We start from the raw sequence: 22,482 nt of genomic DNA on the forward strand, positions 1-22,482 counted from the left end.
TCCAGTGAAGGACAGGGCAAAGCCACTGGCACACAAACAGGGGCTGCAGGACTGCCCTGCCCTCCCAGCTGAGCACAGCTGCACTGGGAACACCCCTGCAGCAGCAGCACAGACACATCAGCACCAACAGGACCATGGCTATTTACCTGCACTAACCCATTTTCAGGGAAAGTTGGAGTTTCTTTTCCTTTTTAAGTTGGCAAACTTTTCCTTGGCAAACTGAAGTTGGCCACTCTTTCACAAAAGACCACATTGAAGGCTCATTGTTTTCTTTCTTTCTTTCAAAATAAAGCATCCTTAAACCACTATGACTATCCTGCCTCACTTCAGATATTAATACTGTTATGACTCTGAAGGTGAAGGTGGACACCAGCACTTCACCAAGTAGTATTTATTCAACAGCTGATGGAACTGAACCAGCAATCCTGGGAAGCAGCAGAGTCTGCACCTTAACACTTTGTTCTGTACTGAAACATCCTGGGCAATGCAGGAGCAGATATATTTATTTTAAAAGGTCAAGGAATTTGGAGAAATTATTCAGTTATTCTGAGTTTCAGAATAACAGCAAATCTCAGTAAAATCTGTACAAGGCAGCTACACTGGACTGAACCCAGTGTGGTTCTTTCACACTCCAAATGCAGCACTGGTGTGTGTCCCAGTCTGCCCAGTATAAACTGGGTCCTGACTGAAATATCTTCACAGGATATGCAATTGTAAGAAAGATTTCCTGAAAATTCAAAACCTGCTTAATTATTATATACTACCCTTTAAAACTATCTGTGCATTTAAGACTATTATAAATAAATAAGAAATATTTTGTCTTTACACCTTCCAAGAGCAGAGATCAACAACAGGCAGAGGAAATCCCATCTCAGAAAAAAAATCTTAGCAGGTGTCATTTTCTCTCCTATTTCTTTTGTCTCTTAAACTGCCTCAGAGATCTCACAGCATTTTTTTTTAAGGAAGTTGAATGACTCGGTGCTTTCTCTGCAGATTCAAATGACTTGAAAAGGCAAGAAAGTGCATGAAATAAAGGGCAAGAAGCACAGCTCCAGGTGGGGTGCTCCAGAGCTGTGCCAAACCAAGGCAGAGTAGCAGAATATCAGAAACACTGGAGAATGAGGACAGCACAAGTAATTAAACAATACAAAAATACAGGTGTGGGTAATCCAGCCTGTAACTGCTTGGGAGATTGAAAAAGGGGGCATTTTTCCACTACTGGCAGAAACTCCAGCATAATAACATGACATGAACAGGTTAAATCCTTATTTCCTCCTCAGGTGAGCTCCTTCTGCCCCAGCCTCATTGTCTGAGCTGCAATCTTAACTGCTCCTGAGTATTTGCAGAGAAGAATATTTCCAAATGTCTTCCTCATCTATGCAGAACACAAATTCACACTACATCAAACGTGTGACATTTACCTTTCCCTGGGGTTCCACAAGGACTGGGAAAGGAAATTAGGAGGTTAATGGGCTGGAACTGGGACAACTTTGGATACAAATCTAAGAGGAGGCCTGAGAATGATCTTGTTCTTATGAAACAGCAAAACCAGGGTTTGCCAAGGCGTGACTGCCCCAACACTGAAGGCAAGAGCAGATCCTGCAGGGACAGGAGAGACTCAGTGCAGAGAGCAGAGCTCAAAGGCACCCTGCCCCTGATGGCAGCAATGCCTCAGGGTTTAGCTCTTCTATTTCTCACATTCTGAGCTCCTTTAGCCTGTGGGTCTGGGCTTCATATCAGGGGATGCTGAGCTCTGTGCACAGAGCAGGAAGACAAAACAATTCCTGCTCCAGCTGGGCACCAAGGACAAATGATGCAAACCTCAGGCCCAAGAGCAGAAACAGCAGTGGAATAAAGAGAGAAAAACAAGAAGGATGGGACTTCATGGGCTAAAGCTGGAATTGGACAATGAACCCAATGTGCAAATGGAGCAGAACTGATAAAATGAGAGACCTCGTGTCCATTTTGGGACCATTTTGGTTCATCTTGGGTGCAGCCCTGGCTGGGCTCTTGTGCTGCCCAAGGTGGATCCATAGAGGAGATCCTTTTAATAAATCCCTGCTTTATTCTTTAGCTCTGTCCAGCCTCTGCTCTGGGTCAGCCTTCACGAGGCATCAACAGAACTCAAGTCCTGAAGATTGAAGCTCCAGAACCAGGGCACACGTGCAGCTCCAGCCAGCAGAGAGGCACCTGCAGCTCTGGGCTGGTTTCTACACAAACCTTCACAAAACCGCTCCCAGTCAGCTTTGCAAAGCAGAGCTGCAGCACCTCTAAAACCAGATTTGAGGACTGATATGGTCAAAAAGAATTAGCTGAAGCATCCAGCTTGTAATAGTGCATCTGTTACACCCAGAATCTCAGCTACCCATCAGTGATTTAAGACACCTGATCCACATCCATGGGCTCTGGTTTGTATTTTGCTGCAGTGACACCTTACATGAAGCAGGAATATCATCATTCACACTATTTTTCTCTCTAAGAAAAGAATGCCTGGAATTATTCTCAGGTGTATTCTGCTCAAGAACTCTTAACCACAAAAAGAGGATTTTGGGCCTCTTTCTTCCACCAAATATGCATTGATTTGCATACAATTTGTCCCAGTAACCAGATGTTTTAGAATATCATCTCCTAATATTTTTGTTTGTGAGATCTAGCACAGTAACACAGCTCTGGTACTGCCTGGGAGGAATTTTAAGAGTTCAGAATATGCTGTTCCTTTTTTTTTTTTTAAATGCTTTACTTACTATTTCTATACCATTTTAAAATGCAATTTTCACTCTTTAGGGGGAAGGGGAATCATAGGGCATCCTGTGCTTCAACAAAATTTTGAATGTAATGTAGTTCAACAATAATGAAATTATATCAAAATTATATCCTGACCCCTGCAACTGCAGGGTTTGTGCACTGGAAAAAGACCAGCATTGTACATCTGATCTCCACAGACTGAGGGGTTTTATGCAGCCATAAGAAGTATGCATTTCTGTGGGCCAGATGTATAATTAGAAGATTCTTTTACACAGAGAAAGTGCCCTTTGAACCATGGTGATGGAGCAGAGTGCCAAATCCCACAGGGAATGACATCTTCTGTTTTTCCAGATTACTTCCAATGCTTCAGCTACAATTCCTCCAGCAGCCCCACTGCCACCAAAACACTTCAGAGACCCCACACGGCTCATTCCAGAAAACCTCTTTAAAAAGCCAAACAAAGAACTACTCTTGCTAAATACACTGCAGAGCAATTTTAGCTGCAGCCAAACTGCCACTGACCACGCAATTACAACAGAGCCTTTCTCCTGTGAATTCCCTGAGATGACCAAAAGACAAACTGACATCTGCACTCAGGTTATCTTGCAGCATAGACAAGAATCTTCTTTCTAACTTCCATGTCCACATGTGTATGTGCACAGATATTTCTGAAGTGAGAGAGGGAAGAGAGTCATAAGAATACACACATTACAGCAAGAACACATATTCCAAGAATCTTTTTCTCCCATACACAATTTTAAAAAGCTGCTTCTTTGATATGGATTTAATGTGATTGTTCTTAAAATTTTCTATTAATGCTTTAAATCAGTCTCTGGATATTGAGCAAAGAATGTTACAGGCTTTGACAGAATAGTTTGAATAGCAGTCATTGTAAAAACACATCAATTCTAATTTCTATATCACATTTTAGATATTAAAAGTAATTCACCACACAGATACACTCCCAAGTGTAAGCACCCTCCCTTTCCTTTCTAGCTGACTCAGGAGAGAATTAGCTCATTTTCTTTCTAGAGTCCTCAAGAATATTTTAGGCAGAACAAGCCTTTAAAGAAAACTGGAGGGTCACAGCAAAGTTAACATTTCACAATCACACTTTGAGAACACTGCAGGTTTTCCTTAACACACTGTCAGATGGTAACAAGGGAAGGGAGCTGCATGTAACTGAACTGTTCATAACTAAATGCAACTAGGAGTTAAAAAAAAAATAAAATACTGAATAGGAATTTTCCTCTGACCCTAGCTAGCAGCCAAAATGTCTGTTTCTCCAAAACTTTCCTCCTTTTTTTACTTAGACAAATAACTTTGGTTTTGATGGAGCCTCCTATAATTAACTGTGCTTGACTGAAAGCTGAATTTCATGTGCATGTTTGCTATTAAAGAAATCTGTTAAGAGTTACATTGTCTATCTGATAATTACTGTCACAAACCAACACACACATGTTTTCAAAGTTTTAAAATAGCCCTTGCCATATAATTAGTTGCCATTTTAGAAACATTAAAATGCTCAGAATTGGCTTAAATACAAGAGACTGCACAGACACTGAATTCTCTGCTCCAGCAGCCCAAAGGCTCACAGACATCTCTTGATCCCAAGAGCAGAACCCACAGCACCAGGCAAAAAAAAAAAAAAATCACTTGGGCAAGTTGTGATGGACAAGGGGAAGGCATGGGAGACAAGCTGCAGGTGATTTTAACTCCCTCTTGCTGTGACCCAGCAGGAGCTGCTCCCCCTCCACAAAAACTCTTATTTCCCAGCACTTTTCTACTGGTTTTCTTAATTTGAGATGGAAATCTTAATTAGAAACACTCTTAACCACTGTTGGGGTGCTGAATCACATCCTCCACCTCCTCCTCCTGTTACAGGACCACTGGGATTTAAAGACTTAACTGAGAGTCCAAAATATTCTGTTACTGCTCTTATATTCCTCTGTGGTGTCATATTGAACCATGTCCTTACCCCCAAAATTGTCCCCTTGTATTTTACATCTTTGGCTACAACAGATTAAAAAATGTTATAAGCCAAACATCTGAAAAAAAGAATTCTGAAACTACCAATGAAAGCTGTAATATAAAGATAGAAGGATACACTAAATTTATAAGTAAGCAGGGAAAAATTTGGCAGAATAGCAGACTGCCAAAGCCAGTGATAAAGAGATGCTTCATGCCAGAAGAATGAAATAAGGATTGCAAAGCTCAGAGCATTAAGACAGACATTTGAATGGTATTTCTTCGTAATGGAACTTCTGACATCTCACTGGTGTTTTAGTAGGAAATGTATCAAAAATAATTAATAAAAGAAACCTGTGCATACTGTTAATACCTACTGACAACAAATGAACTGGTTTTCACCTCATTGGAGAAGAGCAATCACCTTGCACTGGGCTGAGGGGCTCTGCTTCTGATCCCAGCTGGGAGAGTCAGCACAGGGCTGGGATTTGTGGGGCTGGGATTTGTGGGGCAGGGATTTGTGGGGCTGGGATTTGTGGGGCTGGACTCTCAGCTCAGGAGAGGGCAAACAAAGCACCCTCACTCCTCCTTCCCTGCATGCTCAGCTGCTGGTGCTCTGGATGCTGAGAATTTGAGACTTTCTGTGCTGACAGACTGACTCCCAGGAGAGCACTGCCTCTGCCCTGAGGCCTTGGAGAAGGCTTCCTTGATCTTCTTCACCTTCTTCTCCATGGGTTTGGGTGGTATTTTGTAATTGGACAGAAAAGTCCGCATTGCGGACTTTGAGTGATTAGTTATTGGGTTAAAAGTGAAAATAATTTAGGTGTCATTTCTTAATTGGATAGTTGAGCCTTAAAAGACCTTGAAAGAAGAGATAGTCAGCCATTTTTGTGCCTTGTTAGTGAAAGACTGCAGAACTAAACCTGAATGTGAACTATCGCCTGCAACGCTGACCTTGACAGAGGCAGAAAGAAAAAGCCAAAACCCGACAATGACACTCCTGAAAAGAAAGCCCAGCAGGCCAAGGTTTGAAAGCAGTGGTGCTCTCACCGTGGTCTCTGTCAGGCCCCCCACGGACACGGAGAGCCCCAGCAGGACGTGGTACTGGTAGGCTGGCAGGCCCAGGAGCTGCGTGATCCGCGGGAACGCCTCCGACGCCGCGTTCCAGTTCAGCACCTCCTTCTCCCACCTGCAAAGGCAAGGGTGCTGTAAATGCAGGTGGAAGAAATGCTGATGTCTGACTCAGTTCAGAAGGCTGAATGATTTCTTTATTATAACTATACTATAATACATTCATATGCTATTTAAAGGAGGTACTAAAACTACAAACTCACAACTCGTGACCCTCTCTGAGAGTCCAGCCCCAGGTGGGTTGGATTGGCCACCAGGCTCAAACAATCCTCACCAGAATCCAACCAAGCATCACCCCAGGTAAACAATTCTCCAAACACATTCTACATAGGAAAAACAAGGTGAAGAAATAGAAATTGTTTTCTCTTTCTTCCCTCTGTGCTCCTCTATGAAAAAATCCTGAGAGAGAGAAGAATGTGCCTGCCACAGAAGGGAAAGAATCATCATGTGTGGGTGCACGGCTTTTCTCCTCCCCACATTGCTCCTCCACACCAGTGAAGAAGGTCTCTGAATTACCTAAGTATCAAATCAAACATTGGTCTTTGAGCATATGGGGTAAATACAAATCAAAGCTTCAGCCTCTGCCAGTTAAGTGGAGGAATCTCCAAATCCTTGTTCTGATCCAGGGAAGATGTGAACTGCAGTTCCCTTTGCCTCCATTCAGAAAACAAGATTTTTAGTTTCATTCTGGGTTCTCTCCCACCACCAGCTGATCCAAGGACAGACCTATCCCAGGAAAGACCAACACACCCTCCCAGCACTGCTGATGCTGATGATCAGCAGCCTCACAGACAGAGCAGAGGACCACAGCAGCCTGAGCATCCCCCAAGGACAGAGCTGGATGTTCCTCACTCCCATCAGGTATAATAATCACCACTCAGGAATTAGTTGCTCTCACTCTTGCTTTAACTAGAAAGTCCATCTTGGAAAACTACTGCAACTAGAGCTTGGTTAAAACAATAGAATTCATTAAAAATTATCCTTATGATCAATGTTTTCCAGCTGAGGAAAAAAATATGTTCATGCATATTCATAGCACAACTCAATGAAATCCTGACAACACCAAATATTCCTTCATACACATACTGGGCATAAAAATGACACCAGGTTGCTTGGTTTAGGTGAAACTGTGTGCATTTATCTTTTACTTTCATTGGTTTAGGACATTTTTCAATACCTTACCTTGGAAATATCCTCTCTAGCTCTTCTCGATGAGGGATGTGTGGAACTGGAGGATGGTCAAAGTGCAAAAGAGTAAGGAACACAGATCCTGCATGAGCTCGGAATTTATCTATTTTTTCAGCTGATTGTTGAGCCAGCCAGCACATAATCTGCTTGCAGCTATAAAGAAGAAAACAATTAATCAGAAAATTTAAGCAGCAGAATGTGTATTTAGATTTAAATTGTTTCAATTAAATGAATAAGAATGATCCTGCTAGGAAAGTATTCTGATTTAACCCTTCAGAATGAACACACAAGTGATTTAAAACACCCACATGGTGATAGAATCTTGAGGCTTTATCTTCCACAGATCGATCAATCAATCAATCAAAAACCAGCATGACATTAATGTTACACAGTATTTTATCCACCTTTTACATATATTGCTCCACCCTTCATCCAAAAAGATAACAAAGTAATTTATGACTCGGCTGAACTGTAACATTTCAGATGGAAATAGAGCAGAACTTTGAGAAAAGCACATTTTGAAGTAGAAAACTTCACACGTAGCAGAGGACATCTCATATATCCCAAATAAATCACTTCAACTCTGGCTTGGTTTTAACAATATCCTTATTTTGTTTCTGCTCACAACTTAAACTCACAGCTACAATACTGTGTCTCACAAGGTCCTTTATCCTTCAGAAAGGGCCACTAATGATAGTAAAACCAGCCACAATTCCTTCAGTTACACCAAGGCCCAGAATATTTACAAAATGGGATCCAGCTGGCAGGAATGCTTTTCTCAGTTCCACGTGGACAATCTGTGTATGAAGCCCCTGAAAATGGGCACTAGTGAGCAGTGTGTTCTTAGAGAATCCAGTACCTTCCTTCTAGGTGTCCTTCAACATTTGGGTTTTTTTTTTTTTTTTTAAATTAAATCCCAAACTATGTACATGTTCACCTAACCACTGGCACACTCTGTCTACAAATCAATACCACCACTAGGAAAGTTTTACTGGAGCTCAAGCTGTGTTTTAAAAATGGTGATTTTTATTAATTCTTCTATTCTTAGGAAAGTTTTACTGCAGCTCAAACTATATTTTAAAAATGGTACTTTTTATTAATTCTTTTATTCTTAGGACCTAAGTTTTACTGCGGCTCAAACTATGTTTTAAAAATACACTTATTACTAGTTCTTTTAGTATTAGGAGTACCATATAATGAAATCAAAAATCAGGAGCTCTGTGTAAATTCTTTTTCTTCATTTCCTTACTAATAATTCTGAAAAGAAACTAATCCAAAATCATGCTCACATTTGATCACATTATGAATTAATGATGTGACACTGGTTAAGCAGGCAGGTTTTGCTTTCTGTTTCAGTGAGCACTACTGGGAAGCACCACAGAGGTGGCAGGTTTAGCCCAAATCCCACAGCTGAGCTGCAATTCCAAGGTGGGATTGCCACCCATGTGCTCCCAACAAGGTTTTCCCTCCGAAAAGCAGCTGCAACATCCTCCCCGTGCGCGTGGGCTTGATGCGCTTTGGTCAAAGCTCTGCCACACTCAACAAAGGAGGAGCACAGAGTGTGCAAGCAGTGCATTCCTGCAGGGAGTGGAGGAGGGAGCTCCAGGAGTGAGACACAGGACAGAACAGTGCCTACGTGTTGGCATGGATCAGCTCTGCCTCGTTCTGCACCAGCAGCAGGGTCACCTCCATCAGGCTGGTCATGGCAGCTTCCCGCACCCTGCGGAGACACAGACAGAGCAGAGCAGCTGCACTTATTTCAACAAACACATCACCTGGGTGGAAACACCAGCACACATTCACAGGAACAAAAGCAAGGACCTCTGAGAGCAGCTCCCATATTTTGGGAGGACAAGGAGTGTCCCCATTCCAGTCCCACTCTGTGAAACAAAGCTCACGTTGCACTGAGGGTCCAGCAGTCACCCCTGCCTCACCAGCCTGGTTTTCATCCCAGCCAGATGTCACCAGGCTTATTCTTTATTTTAAGAAGGTTAAAACTGATAATGATTACTTATATTTCATGTGTAAGTAGATGTATTTAAACTTAAGTGCTCTGTCTGCTTCAAATTATTTTCTGAAAAGGTCAAGCCACATTTTGACCATATTCAACCCATATTCAGATGTTGAATACTGTTAAGACTGTCATATTCCTGTAAATTTTCAAGCTTAATATTTCCAACATTAAAAACAAGTTGTGACTCAAGAGTGGCTTAAATCTCTATGCTAAACAGTAATTAATTTCACAAAAAGTTTGACCAAAGTAACACTAAGTTGTGCTTGAAGTGAGTCCTATCTAGATAATGATCTGCTCTCTTAAAAATGTCTAAATACTATTAAAAAAAAAGGTGTAATTTCAATCAAATAATAATCAGTATGCTTTTTTAAACAATGTCTTGTCAATCCATGAGTTTTTAAAAGTGATTCTTTTCTTAAGACAAGTGCAATACCTCAGTGGGTTACATGATCCTGCACAAGAGCAGGCCCAGCATGTTCACTACATCAGCAGCTCAGAGTAATGTCATCCTTTCCCAGTAATAATTTTTTTAAAAAGGAAAAAAAAAAATATTTGAAAAGGCCCAGCAGCCTTCTATGAGAAGAAATACTCCTCTTGCTGATTTCCAAAAAAACTTGAAAACAGTTGCAGGTGCAATCTGAAACTGGGTGGGACATTTGTTGTAATGGTAAAAAAGGTAAATTACATCATTTTTTCCAAAGCAGCTTAAAACAAGTCTGGCAGTCTCCTCAAGGTTATGTTTTACTAGTTTTTCGTATCATATCTGACTTAGATATTCATGTCTACCACCTGTAGACAAACCAGACATGTCCCAGCAAACAATCTGTCAAAAGAAAGGTAAAGTTTGCATATGCAGAGAAAAGTTGGTGAAACTTTCCCACGAGTCTATTAAAGAAAGACAAAAATTACACAAAAAGGACAAAGTCTCTCCAGAAAAACAGCATTTCTCTCTCTATCTTTCCATCTTATTCATTGGTTTAGAAAAAACAGAATGAGAAAGCATTGATATTTGAGAGGCCACAAAAGCCTTCAGCAGCCACGAGAAAGGATCCCCGTTCCCCCTCTGATTTACAGTTTTCTTGACTTGATTGTGGCTGGAACTGCCCAAAGAAGCTCAAAAAAAAGAATCTGGTGCTCAAAGCACTTTTGAATTTTAATGGCTGTTGGGAATTTAATTTCCTCAGGATCTCTTTGGAAGTTCCACTGTGTTTTGTTCTGTTTTGAAACGAAGACACAGAAAAGGATAAACAAGAGTTGTGGAGAACTGCAGTGGATGCTCTCAGATGTGGAAGCTCAGTTGAATACCTAATTACACTTAGCCAGGTCCTCACCTTCTCCAGTACCTCACCTGGCTCTGCAAACACAAAGCTCAGTGTCTCTTCTTTTCTCTGCCTCCCCACCCTGTATTATTGCATTTTCTGTCAGCCCTGCCTTGTGTTAGTGACACATTCAGCTCCCTCCTGCTCCTGTGACAGCAGGGAAAGCCAAGCTCCTTCCTTCTGCAGGCTGCAGTGACCTGCACCTGACCCTCCCTGCTTTGCATCCTTGTTTCCCCTTCTAAGGAGATGTCAGACACCTCCTGATCTCTGATTTCGTGCCCTGTGTTATTATTTCCCTGCTGTATGACAATTTAACCAGCTGAGAAGCTGGATGCCACGACAGAAAACTGGGAAAATCCAAACACACAAACCCCAGCTGAGGCTGAGAGCAGTCTGGATTATTTGTGCTATTAACTTTTGCAACACGTTTGCAAATATTGCAGTGAAGTGCTAAAGGGACAAGGCTGGCCAGTTACACAAGTGCCCAATGATAACATGGCACAAAGTCACTTTCTTCTGCTGCAGAACTGACACTTCCCTTCTGTGCAAAGACAGAGGAGCTATTTATAATTATTTAATATTTCTATTATATAAAATATTATATATAATATTATATAGTATACATAATATAGAATATTATTTAATATTTTTAATTATTTGTAATTACTGCAGCCTATTTATAAATATTACAGCCTATAATTATTGCATTACTGGAACTGGTGAGATCTGCCATTGCCAGTGCCTTGCAGAGCACAACCTGCAAGTTCTGACTGTGCTTTGACTGTTCCTTGCCCACTGGCATATTGAAAAAAGCACAATCACAAGTTTTCTTCCTCCACAAGACAAGAGATGGTTCCAGGCTGTGTACACAGCTCCCATCCCACATGGTTTTTACAAATGTACTTCACAGCACCTGCCCTGTTCAAGCCTAATGAGGAATCCTGAAAAGGAGAATGGCATTGTAATTAACTTATTTTTTCCTGTTTTAAAACAAACCCAGGGCTACCAAATGAAATAATGACACTGAAGTTAAGACTGAGCAGGGCAGAGCTCTAAACAGGACAGAACAAATCTGAGCCTAACCCAGCAGGTGCCAGTTGGGCAGGATGTGTCACCATGCCAGGGATGGGCACAGCCACTCCTGCTCATCCTGCACTGCTGAAAATGCCCTCCAAGGAAGAAGGTAGTGACTGTTTAAAGCATTTATTTCATACAAACACTGCACAGATATGACTGACACAATCCACTCAAAACCTCCACATGACTGCTGGACAAGAACTTCTTCAACAAACTGAAAAAAATAACAAAATGTTTTCAACCAGCAGAATTATTTCTTACCAGTACTTTACAGGCACTTACTCCTTCCTGTCTGGCAGGTAGCAAAAGCAGAGCCAGGTACAAGATGTGAACTATCAATAGGTTGTTAATTAAAATCCAGAACACTCATCTCTGTACCCTGAGACTCTTCATGCAGCTGCCAGACAGGTCAAATACATGTATTTTACCACTTCATTACCATACCACACAAACAGTATCACCCACAGGTTAAACAGGTTGATTCTTCATCTCTAAAAGCAACATATATCTGCACATCTCCAATTCAAATTACGGATTCAGACAACAAAATTAAGAGGCCTTTCAAAACCAGCATTTTACTCAAAATCAACTGCTAATTAATAAAAACCAACTAAAATTACGCTATCACATGTCAAACAAAAGACAACTAAAATTACTCTATCACATTCATTTACAGAGTTTGTGGCTTCTCTATACTGAATGTTACTGTTCTGAGGCTTCTACACAGCATCAAAAGTATTTTAAATCTGCAGATTACTGAACTTGTTCCTGAACTAGGATAATTTGATGTTTTTTATTAACAAGTACTACTTCAGGCTGGGCATATTTATCTCATAAATATGTGCAGAAAAGCACACTGACAGGAGTATGATTGGTTTGTAAGATCCATATTCCTATGCTGTGTAATTCTACAGGATGGCATGAATAACAAGAGCTCTTCATGATCTCTCACATTCAAAGCTGGAAGGAATTTGCAACCAGTAAGAGCTGACACATCCCCAGTTAGAGCTGCTTTGGAAATGAAACACAAACCCAAAGAAGGACACGAGCCTTTACAGTCAGGAATTTTGAAACTGCCTTTCCAAATCACTGCTACTGAAGGAATACAGAGCATTCAGAGTGCTAAATACTGAATCTTCTTTGTATATTAGGGGGACCTTGAAGACTGAGGAATGCCATGAAAACAGGACTGCTATAGACTTGGTATTACTAAAATCTTTTTAAGTTACTAAATTTTTTTATCTACCTATGCTATAGATTTCGCATCAGCAGATGTATTCCTATAGACTTATGATTTATTCTTGCAGCATCATATCTGAAATCACTGAAATCTTAAACTTACAAAAGATCTGGTGATGCTGCATCACAATTGAGATTTTTTTTATCCCTCTCAACAGGTTATGCAGCTACTCCCTCTCCTGGCAAAAAATCCCCACAACAGCAATGTGCAGCAGGAGAGATCAGGCAGGACCCAATGTGTTGTTTCAAATAAGGAGAAATAATGCTTTAAATCCCTGTTTTGCAACAGAATGCATTCCTGGTATTCACTAAAAGGAACTAACGCCACCCACAGAACCAGAAAAAGGCTTAACTTTGGTTTTGAACATCTCAGTCCCCATATTCCCAACTTCTGAGCAAGGACAACCAAAACTTGTCAGCCTCACCTTTCACTTTCTACTTCTCTTCCTGTGCATTCCTAATCCCACCTAGGCTCAAATCTCCAAAGGCTTGGAGATCTTGTTTCTAAGAGGTTTTGAAAACAGATCAGCTTTTCATTGACACCAAAGCTGGCCCTGGATTTCACCCCACCTTACCATCCTCCAACATCACCCCGGCTGTCGGTGGTGTAGTCGGTGACACCGGTGAGCAGCGTGGCATAAATCTGATCAACGTTGTCCCTGCACACATATTCCTGCTGGGATCCATCTCCCTTCACACCCACTGTCTGGCAAACCCTTCCAAAAAAGAGGAAAAGAAGGGATAGGAGGCAATGAAGATCAAGTTTTGTTATGTTGCTTAATAAAATTCACACCACCTGTAATGTCCACTACAGAGGGAATGAGGAATTTTTCTGTGCTGAATTTGACCTGAGGAGTTCTGAGCAGTGTTTGGGTTCAAAGAAACACTGGCAAAGCTAAGGTCTCAGCAGGAAAGTAGGTTGCTTTACTTCCTTTACCTGATTTTTCACATTAAACTCTCCTATAAAATGCAGAGAAAATCAAAGTACTCCAGAAATGCTTTAACATTTGTAACACTCCAAAAAGGAACATGCTTCAGTATCTGTGAAGTTCTGAACTCTCCTTAAAATGAAGTCAGGAAGAAGAGCAAAGGGCCAACACAATGTGCATTGAACCTGATATTAAACTTCTTTACCTTGAAGACATGGGGTTTTTAGCAGTGTAACAGAGCATAAAATACTAATGTATCCTGTTAACTGCACTGTGACATTCAACACAGAAAATATTCCTTTAAACAAAAGGCACAATTTCTTCAAATCAATTCAATCTTTTTAAGATTGTGGAAAAAACATCTATTCTTCCTCCTCAGTAAAGCTCATTAAATTGCAGCCCATGAGAAAGGCAAACATTAAAATACACTCTGGGTAGTCAGTTAACTGATAAAAACCTGACAGCACTATCAGAGTTGAAGTCCATAGTTACGTGTGTGGTAATTCTCTGAATCAAAAATAAACTGAGTAATGGCTATGCAGTCAAGCCTGTAACTGATTTCAAGACTCATGCTCCCAGCAGAAAGGAGAAAGCTTCTACAGAAAGATTTAAAATTAGACACAAGCAGGGGTGAGAAACATACTTTGCAATTGCTATTAAGGCATCTCTCCTGGCTTCAGCAAAGCTCACGTCCTCAGGGGAAATTATTGTAACTTTTTTTAGACCTTCCAAAACCTGAAAAAATACAAAGATTGAGATATATAAATCCTAAGCTTTTTTTACTGTGTTAAATTTAGGTATCATAATAAAGTGAGTTCAACCCTGTATAAAGGAACCAAGCAAGCAGCAGAGTTTGGATTCTCACCAGGAGAGGCCTGTAAAATTTTACACAACATTACCAGAGTATTACTCAGAACTATATAAGTATTTCTATCAGTTCTTCTTGTTTATGGGAACAATATAGTTAAAAAATGTGAACAACAGGCTAAGTTTACATTTTGTCTGGGGCAGGTAACCTTATAGAAATACCACTTCTATGGTAGAATTGTGCTAAGGGCAAAAAGGCCTCTGCTCTCTGCTGCAGCTTTTTAGCTACTCAAGGCACTTAGGTGTAAGTTTCTACTAAAAGCTAAAATCTATATTCTAAATCTGTATTTCTATTTCACTTTGTGGCTTCCTATATCTCAGTTTCTCCAGGGGTTTCAGTTCAATCCCTGTAGCAAATCTCTCTTCCCCTGGATCCTTCCCCCCTCTCTTCTCTGTTCCCTTGGACCAATGTCCCATAGCAAAGGGTTAATCCAACCTCTGGCTTTCCAATAACACTACTAAAGCAGGGCTAAACATTAATTATCAGAAACTATGGCAAGCTCAACTCATGATGCTTTTCTGTACATTAGCATTCAAATCCCCTTGACAAAGACCTTTAATTATGATCATTATAATTTATTTGATTACTGTCACAGGTTTCACTCAGAAAGTCTCGTGCCCTGTTCTCATTACAATGATCCTGTTTTCTCACCTGCTGGAGCCTGCCCTTCAGCAGAAATCTTGGAAGGGCCCCAAGAGCTCGTGAAAAGCCACAACGAATCATTTCCTCTGCGTTTTGTAGTTCTGAAACGTACTGTGTCACCAGTTCATCTGGAAAAAATACAATTGCAGAGTGAAAAGCAACCACCACATCGTTAGAATTTCATATTTGGCTAAGGGGAAAAAAATAAGGAAAAGATCCCCTAAACAAAGCAGCTGGAAAAAAATTGTGATTTGTTGACCTAAAATGTTCATTTAGAACTAAAATATTCATTTAGAACTAAAAAAAACTAACTAAAAATTTAGTTTAGTTCAAAATAAACTAAAATACCTTAATTTTCTACAGGGAAAGGATAAAAATTTTAACATGTTCACTTTTACATGTATGAATTAATATTTTCTGTCTAAAAATCTGACTTTTTATTTATACTAAGCCTATTACTTCAGAGACAGAAAAGAAAAACTTCTCAATTTTAGAGGCTTATCAAGTATAAGCACAAATTTCTGGCTAAGCACAGTGGAGCAAGTTCTTTTTGTATTTATAGATCACCATTTTCTATCTTTGGATAAATGTTCTGTGTTAGGCAGAAGATCCCCAAGTTTGTGAATATCAGTTATTTTAACAGTTTTCCCTCAGAAAACTTCTGACTGGAGTACTGTTTAAGCACACACTGAGATCATAGCTAAAGAGTGAGATAATTTCAGATCATTTTTCACAGAAAGAAAATGAAGTAAATGAAGCTGGGTGTTTTGGAGGAGAAAGCTCAGGAAGAAATGTCCCCTTTGGTTCTGTGTGCTGGCACAGGACACAGCAGGGACAGTGACCCCACAAATAGCAGCAGAGTCAAAAAACACAGAATAAACACAGAATAAACCCAGCTGGGCATGGGAAAAGGAGCCTCAGCAAACATGTAAAGCAATATCAAGCAGAAAATGAGTGTACAAAAAAATAAAAGGAGTAAAAGTCAGGAACAGGTTCACATTTCTGCTGCAGTCTTTATCTCAGACTTACAGCCAATACTTCCTTTACCCAACTTTTCACATTGAACTCCTCTGTAAAATACAGAGAAAAACAAGGTACTCCAAAAAAGCTTCTCCAAGCCAGCTACAATAAACACAGATCCAGACAGGAGCAAGGTGGTCTGATCGATCCCGTTACTGCAGAGACACTTTTTAATCCTCAAAGAAAAAGAACCAGAGATCCTGGGAAGATTACATAATTGTGCCACTGCCTACTGTAATCTAAGGTTTAAATGGTTGAGCAATATTTGCTAGAGGAAGAAAGAAGAGCTGCCATTAGAAACTCCCCATTCATCATAATTCATGAGTGGTTTTTTTACACCCCAGTGCAATGGACAGGCCCCAGCTCGTTCCTCCCATCAGCAGCCCAGCTCCTGGCCAGAGGTGAGCAACACCTTCAGATAAGCACATTTATTTCAAATTTTCCAAAACACCAGGCTCTTAAGAGTCCTGAGGCCATAGGAAGATGCAGTGTTTGCTGTGACAGCAAGAAGATCTTGAACAGTGAGCTGTGACAGTCTCCACTTTGAGTGATGTAAATTTAAGATTGACATTTCAGCCAAATGACACAGCAACAAACAAACAACAGCTCTGTACTTATAACCACTCAGTAATTATGGTGGAAAGTGTAATGCAAATGTTAATATTCTTCTAAGAGCCTTCAGCTTCATAAACCAACAGGGCCTATGAAGTATCTACAATATTAATTCCACACAACCCATCCTGAAAGAATATTAAAAAGAGAAAGTCAGCAAAACCAAACCAGAACACACTAAGACAGATAAAGAAAACACTAAGAGAAGGTCAAAACAAAGAGAAAAGTAGTGATTCAATAAAAATGCAGCCTAATAAGGACAAATTCAGAATGTCAGACTGCTAAAGCACCCTTGATTGGTGTTTTCATTTTAATCATCAAGCAACAGTGAAACGCTGGTTAAATTTTACCAAAATGTTGTGGGTTTTTTTGGGGTTTTTTTTCCCCTTAATCATGTCCAGACTTGCTTTACCTGCTTAGGTAAGTTCAGACTGACTTATCTAAGGCACCTGCACTGTGCTGAATGTTTCCTGCACTACAGCTTCCACAGATACCCACAGCCATCACACACTCTGGGAGGACTTTTACTACTGGATTTCAATCCCGCAACAGACAGGCATGAAATTTTTAAGTTTTATCAGTACAGAGATAAAATACACCTTTTTTTGGTTTGGTTTTTTTTTTAAAGATGCTTCCATGTGTAATGGCACTTCTGTTATCATATCTGGAGCAGGGTCCAGTGCAGTCAAGGCCACATAAAACGTACTCAAGATGGAGCTGACCACAGAGTTTTCTAGGCAGAAAAATTGTCATTTCACAAATCTACTTGAGAAAGTCCCATGAGAAATTCTGTCTGCATCTACAAATTTGACCTAATTGTGTCCCTAGACCATCACAGCCACATTGCCATGGTCCCTTCAAGCACAAGGCAGGTGAAAAGTCATCCTCAAATCCAGGAAAAAACCAAGAGGTTTCAGAGGTGTCTAAATGAGTAAAGCAATGAGTAAAACATCTGCAGCCTGTACTTCCAGCAGATCCCTTCTCCCTCCTGACTTGGGCACCTGCCTGACTTTTCCAGAAACTTGAAACTTCATCCTTATATAAAATTTCACCTACATAAAACTTACCTAAAACTTATTTACATCCTTACATAAAACTTCTCAACTCATTTTTACCTTGTTGGCTTTGACTCAGCATTGCCTCCTCCTGCCCAGCACGTTCTGGTTTTACACATGACCCTTTCCTGAGGTTGTGGGGATTTTATCTGCCTTGGGACCATATCACATCTTCCCATGCTGCCCACAAAAAATCAGGCAGGCAGGGCCAAAATCCAGAAAATATTTTATTAAGTATATGTACATTCGCTGTCATATTTAGAAAAAAATATAATTATTGTTATTCTTAAAATATTTATCTGTACAATCCAGCAGTTTGTCTCTGATGGACATGATACAATTTGATCCTTGAAAGGAAGACAGGTACAAGAAAAGCAGCATAAAAAAAGATGCTGATTCATACGCCCCTAGGAGAAGTTTAAGCCTCCTCCTGTACTGCTGATCCAAAAACAAACACATGAGCTCTCACATGCACCAGAAATCTGGGTGTTCTTCCCTATCCTGTTCTTATCCCCTAGCAGTTCTTCTATAAATCACCATGATCTCTGGCAGAGTTTATCGAAATAGGATGTGAGAAAGATTCACTTTGTTAAAATTGAGGATTTTAGAAATGCACAATCTTTGGTTCTCTGTTTTACAGGATGGAACAGAAAAGCAATATAAATTTGCTTTGTATTCATTATGGTGGTACCTTCTACTCACCTCCAGTCTAAAGCCAGCATTTATGTAGGAAATGAGACATTTCCTACACTTCCACCTGTCATTTTTCAGACAACTTTCAGCTGTCAATTCCTTTTTTCCTCAAGAATTTTAGGTTGTGTTAAAACCAGTGCTGCCCCTCCCCACTCTGTGCAATCCCTGCAAAGTGCAAGTTTGGTCCAGCCCAGCATTCTGTGCCTCTGTGTTAAACATGAATCATTACCCTGCAGAGCTGGATCAGCTTCTCCCCTCTCGTTGATGTAAAATTCATTGCACAGAGCAGCCAGTGCAGACACTGCAGACTCCTGCAACAAAGGCACAGAAATGCATTTACTCACCTCATACTTTAAATTTTTAAGGAAAAAGAAAGTGGATTTAAAAAAAAAAAGGCAAAAACCAAAAAACTCCTTTCAGATACTGGCATTTCCTTTCTTATTATTTCTTCTCAATAGTGGTTTAGTAAGGAAAAAACAGATTTTAATCTTATTCCTTCAATATGACCAGTAAGCTAAATTAACATTTAAGACAATAACAGTAATGTATGAAATATATTTTCAGTTCAGATGAAAGACCTCCAGGATGACACAGCATTACAAAACACACCAGTCATTATTTCATCTTCTTTCATATATATCTATATACTGATGCCAGATGGACAAGAAACAAACCCTATTTCCCCAGGGAGCTACAGAAAGGAAACACAGAAAAAAACATGGACTGAATGTAGAAAACAAAAAAGCCCAAATATCCAGGATCACAGGCTTTGTGTCCTAATTTTAATTGGTTTAGAAAAGGATCAATGGTTGTGTTATACCTGAGCCTCCTCATTTTTAGAGTGGTTTCAGTTACTGATACAGAACACAAAATAACTCAGCTGCTATTTCAGAAAGCCCATAATAGAATATGTAACACAACAGAATTTAAAAGAATACATAACAGAATAGAATTTATGGCTGAATTATACTTTTCAGCTGATGATATACTGTTACCCAAAATTATAATAAATTTGAAAGCACACAAAAGCTTTGCATTGTTCACTTCATGTTAACAGCAACAATACTTATTAACACTTGTGTTCCCCAGGTACAAGAAATCTCAGATGTAACACAGAAATTTTGCCCAGCTGATTCATGCTGCCCTCAAAGACACCTCAGACAAGTTCTCTATGCAAAATCAAGGACTTGAAAGAAAACCAGTATTCACCAAAACAATATTCTAACTACCATAGGCATGATAGTAGCAAAATAAGCAGAATTATCTAACTGCTGTAGATCATGGACCTTTAAAGGCTAAATTATCCAACCTCTGCCATAGCCAGACCAGATTGCTCAGATATTTCACTTTCTAAATTAAATGTTTTTCACCTTAAATGTATGAAGTTCAACTGGAAAAGAATAGTGTATGTCTGAAAAAAGAAGATTAATTTTCAACATCTTAAGCATTGCTCTTACAATTATTCCTCTCTAAAGCAGAAGCAGAAATAAGTGAGAAAGCTGTCATTTACTAAATACACTTTTTTGGCTTTAACTGATGTTCACCAAACAAGTTAAAATTCTCTACAGCCTATAATTAATTCTTCTAAGCTTTTGCTTTAGAAGTTCCACTTAGAAGACATACCAGCAGTTTGAATAAATTGTTAATGCCAAAAGAATATCCTAAGAATTCAAATTTCTTTTTTTAATTTCCTTCAGTGATTTGGATAGAACTCCAGTCTCCTCTGTCTCCCAAGGACAGCTTTAAAAGATGAGGTGTGAGATACCTGAAATGTCTTTTTATCTTATTATTAAAACCTAGCACAATGAAAACAGTGTGTTAAATTCAGATTGTCTGTAAGCTCTAGCAGGGCAGACAGAAATTGCCTTTATAATTCAGCAGTGCCTTTAAGAGCACGAGATCAAACTGCCATGGGAATTCTGGGGAAAATTAAGGTGAATAACTGGAGGTGTTAAGATGATGCAAATAAAACAGCATGAGACATATCCATCAATGGATTTAATATTCAGAATCAGAGCAGTCTGAGAGCACAGAAAAAGGATTTGCAGCAGAGATTAATGGAAAATTTAAGCTCCTTGTCCTGAGTAACTCTGGTAACTCACAGCAGAGCTCGCAGAGCTACCAAACACCCTCAGTACCTGTGGGCACCACCCAGAGCATTTTTAATTGTCACAAGAGTTCTCTGAAGCCACACATATTACAGGTGCACCAAAACAGAAGCAAAAATGTAACCAGGGAGCAGCTTCCAGCACCATCAGCAACTCCTCACCCTGTCCAGAGGTACAGACAGGAGCAACCTTTGGGATAACTGCTCAAGTGTTAATCAGAAAAGTCCACTGCAATCTTGAGGAATTCAAAATACACTTCTTAAAATACCCCTTCTCACACATCTATGAAACATGCATTCATGAACCAAAATAAGATCCCATGGATAATCCACCAAAGGAAAGCAAAAGTATTTCTAATTTTGTATTTAATGTGACCACATGAAGGAGGAGAAATTATTGTACCTTTATATGCTGTCGTGCAGCACTGGAAACAAGAGGGAGATGCCTTAGACTGTCATTTATTAACCACTGCCAACCACCTGGAACAGCAAGGAACATAAACAGCTTTAAGTTTTCTTACTTTCTGAACTTCAACACTCTCCATTTAATTTTTCCACAGACCAGCAATTACACGGATCAACCTGTGTCCTTGGTTTTTTCTAAACTAAACAAGGCTGTGACTCCCAGCAGAGCTACTCCAGACTGGTTTAGTTAAAGTTAAGTTAATAGCTAAAAACCAAATATTCAAATTGCATCAGCATCTGCTGTAGTGTTTGTCTAACTTTTTGGTATTTTTAAAATGTGTTAGGCCACCTAACCCCATTAATTTTTTTTCTTTAAAAAGTAGAATTTGTTAATATTTTAGTTTAATGAATAGCTACTACAGTAACTATGTTAGTTACTTCAGTTAACTACTGCAGTCATGGAAGGTTATTTAAAATAGGACTTACTGATTATTGGATCTCCTCTAAATGGCATTTTTGATAGTGACAACTTCTCAATTAAAGCACAGACTGTAAGAAAATAAGTTTGATGAGATAAATACCCCCCAGAAAACAGAAATTGTAGCAATTTTGAAAAGACAACCACAGGAGGTTACATTAGCATTAATTTTAAATTGAAGAATATTTGCAAACAGATACTCAAAATAAGGGAAATTAAAAACTGGAAGGAAATTACATTTGTACAAAAATCACTAGGATGCAGTGACTATCCTCTGCCACGAGTTAGTCCCATCACTGATCCCTTGTTTGGTGGGATGCTTTCCCTCTCTGCCATTCAAGGTGTGCCACTCTGCTATACAGCCTGGAAATGGCAGTGTAGCATCAGTGATAGAAAACCAACTGAGACAAGGATAATACCACAGCTACTAAAAACTATTCAAATCTTTAGGACAGGTTTTCCTACTTCTTATTCACATTGTTTTTGAACCTCCAAGGAGTGGCATTTGTTCACTGCACAGAGCTGGGAGCTATGAAACTGGATGAAACTTTATTTCCTTTGATACTTGGAATACATGAGCACATCCTTTCCATAACAAAGTCCTTATTATTTTTAATCTATGAACTTATTAGAGTTTTAATGCTTACAAACCCACTTTGAGAATTGTATTTTTTAAAAATGTTTTGAGGCTTTTTTGGGGAATGGAGATTAACACAGTAAACACTGCAAATTTTCTGTGCAACAGATTGACTGCATTGCTCAAATGAAAACTCAGCACTTGGGGAATACCAGTATCTTTCACCTCCTGGGATTCAGTTCAAATAAATGAGATTGGTACAGCTCCATCTCACTGCCTGGCTGCTTTAGAGTTGGTGGAGAGGAGGGAAAGGACAGAAGGTGCAATATAAACTAATTCCACTGTTTTGTTTTCCTCTGCTCCCACAACCTGATTTTTGACTCTTCCTCTGGGCTCTGCACATAACTGATCACCT

The 22,482-nt window shown here is 39.7% G+C and overlaps 1 protein-coding gene across 2 annotated transcripts in view; it reads right to left on the reverse strand.

Moving 5' to 3' along the window:
- The window catches only part of TBCD (tubulin folding cofactor D), a 111,761-nt gene that overhangs the window by 11,986 nt on the left and 77,293 nt on the right, over positions 1-22,482 (reverse strand). For both annotated transcript variants that reach the window (XM_021535835.4, XM_021535834.3), the window contains exons 24-32: positions 21,499-21,561; positions 21,011-21,087; positions 18,730-18,811; positions 15,130-15,248; positions 14,254-14,345; positions 13,257-13,397; positions 8,669-8,752; positions 7,027-7,185; positions 5,764-5,902 (exon numbers count right to left, since the gene is read on the reverse strand). In XM_021535835.4, coding sequence (XP_021391510.2) covers positions 5,764-5,902; positions 7,027-7,185; positions 8,669-8,752; positions 13,257-13,397; positions 14,254-14,345; positions 15,130-15,248; positions 18,730-18,811; positions 21,011-21,087; positions 21,499-21,561 — 956 coding nt within the window. The remainder of the gene's footprint in view (positions 1-5,763; positions 5,903-7,026; positions 7,186-8,668; positions 8,753-13,256; positions 13,398-14,253; positions 14,346-15,129; positions 15,249-18,729; positions 18,812-21,010; positions 21,088-21,498; positions 21,562-22,482) is intronic.

This window comes from Lonchura striata, chromosome 18 (genome assembly GCF_050655825.1).
Source record: "Lonchura striata isolate lonStrDom1 chromosome 18, ASM5065582v1, whole genome shotgun sequence".
Taxonomy (NCBI): Eukaryota; Metazoa; Chordata; class Aves; order Passeriformes; family Estrildidae; genus Lonchura; species Lonchura striata.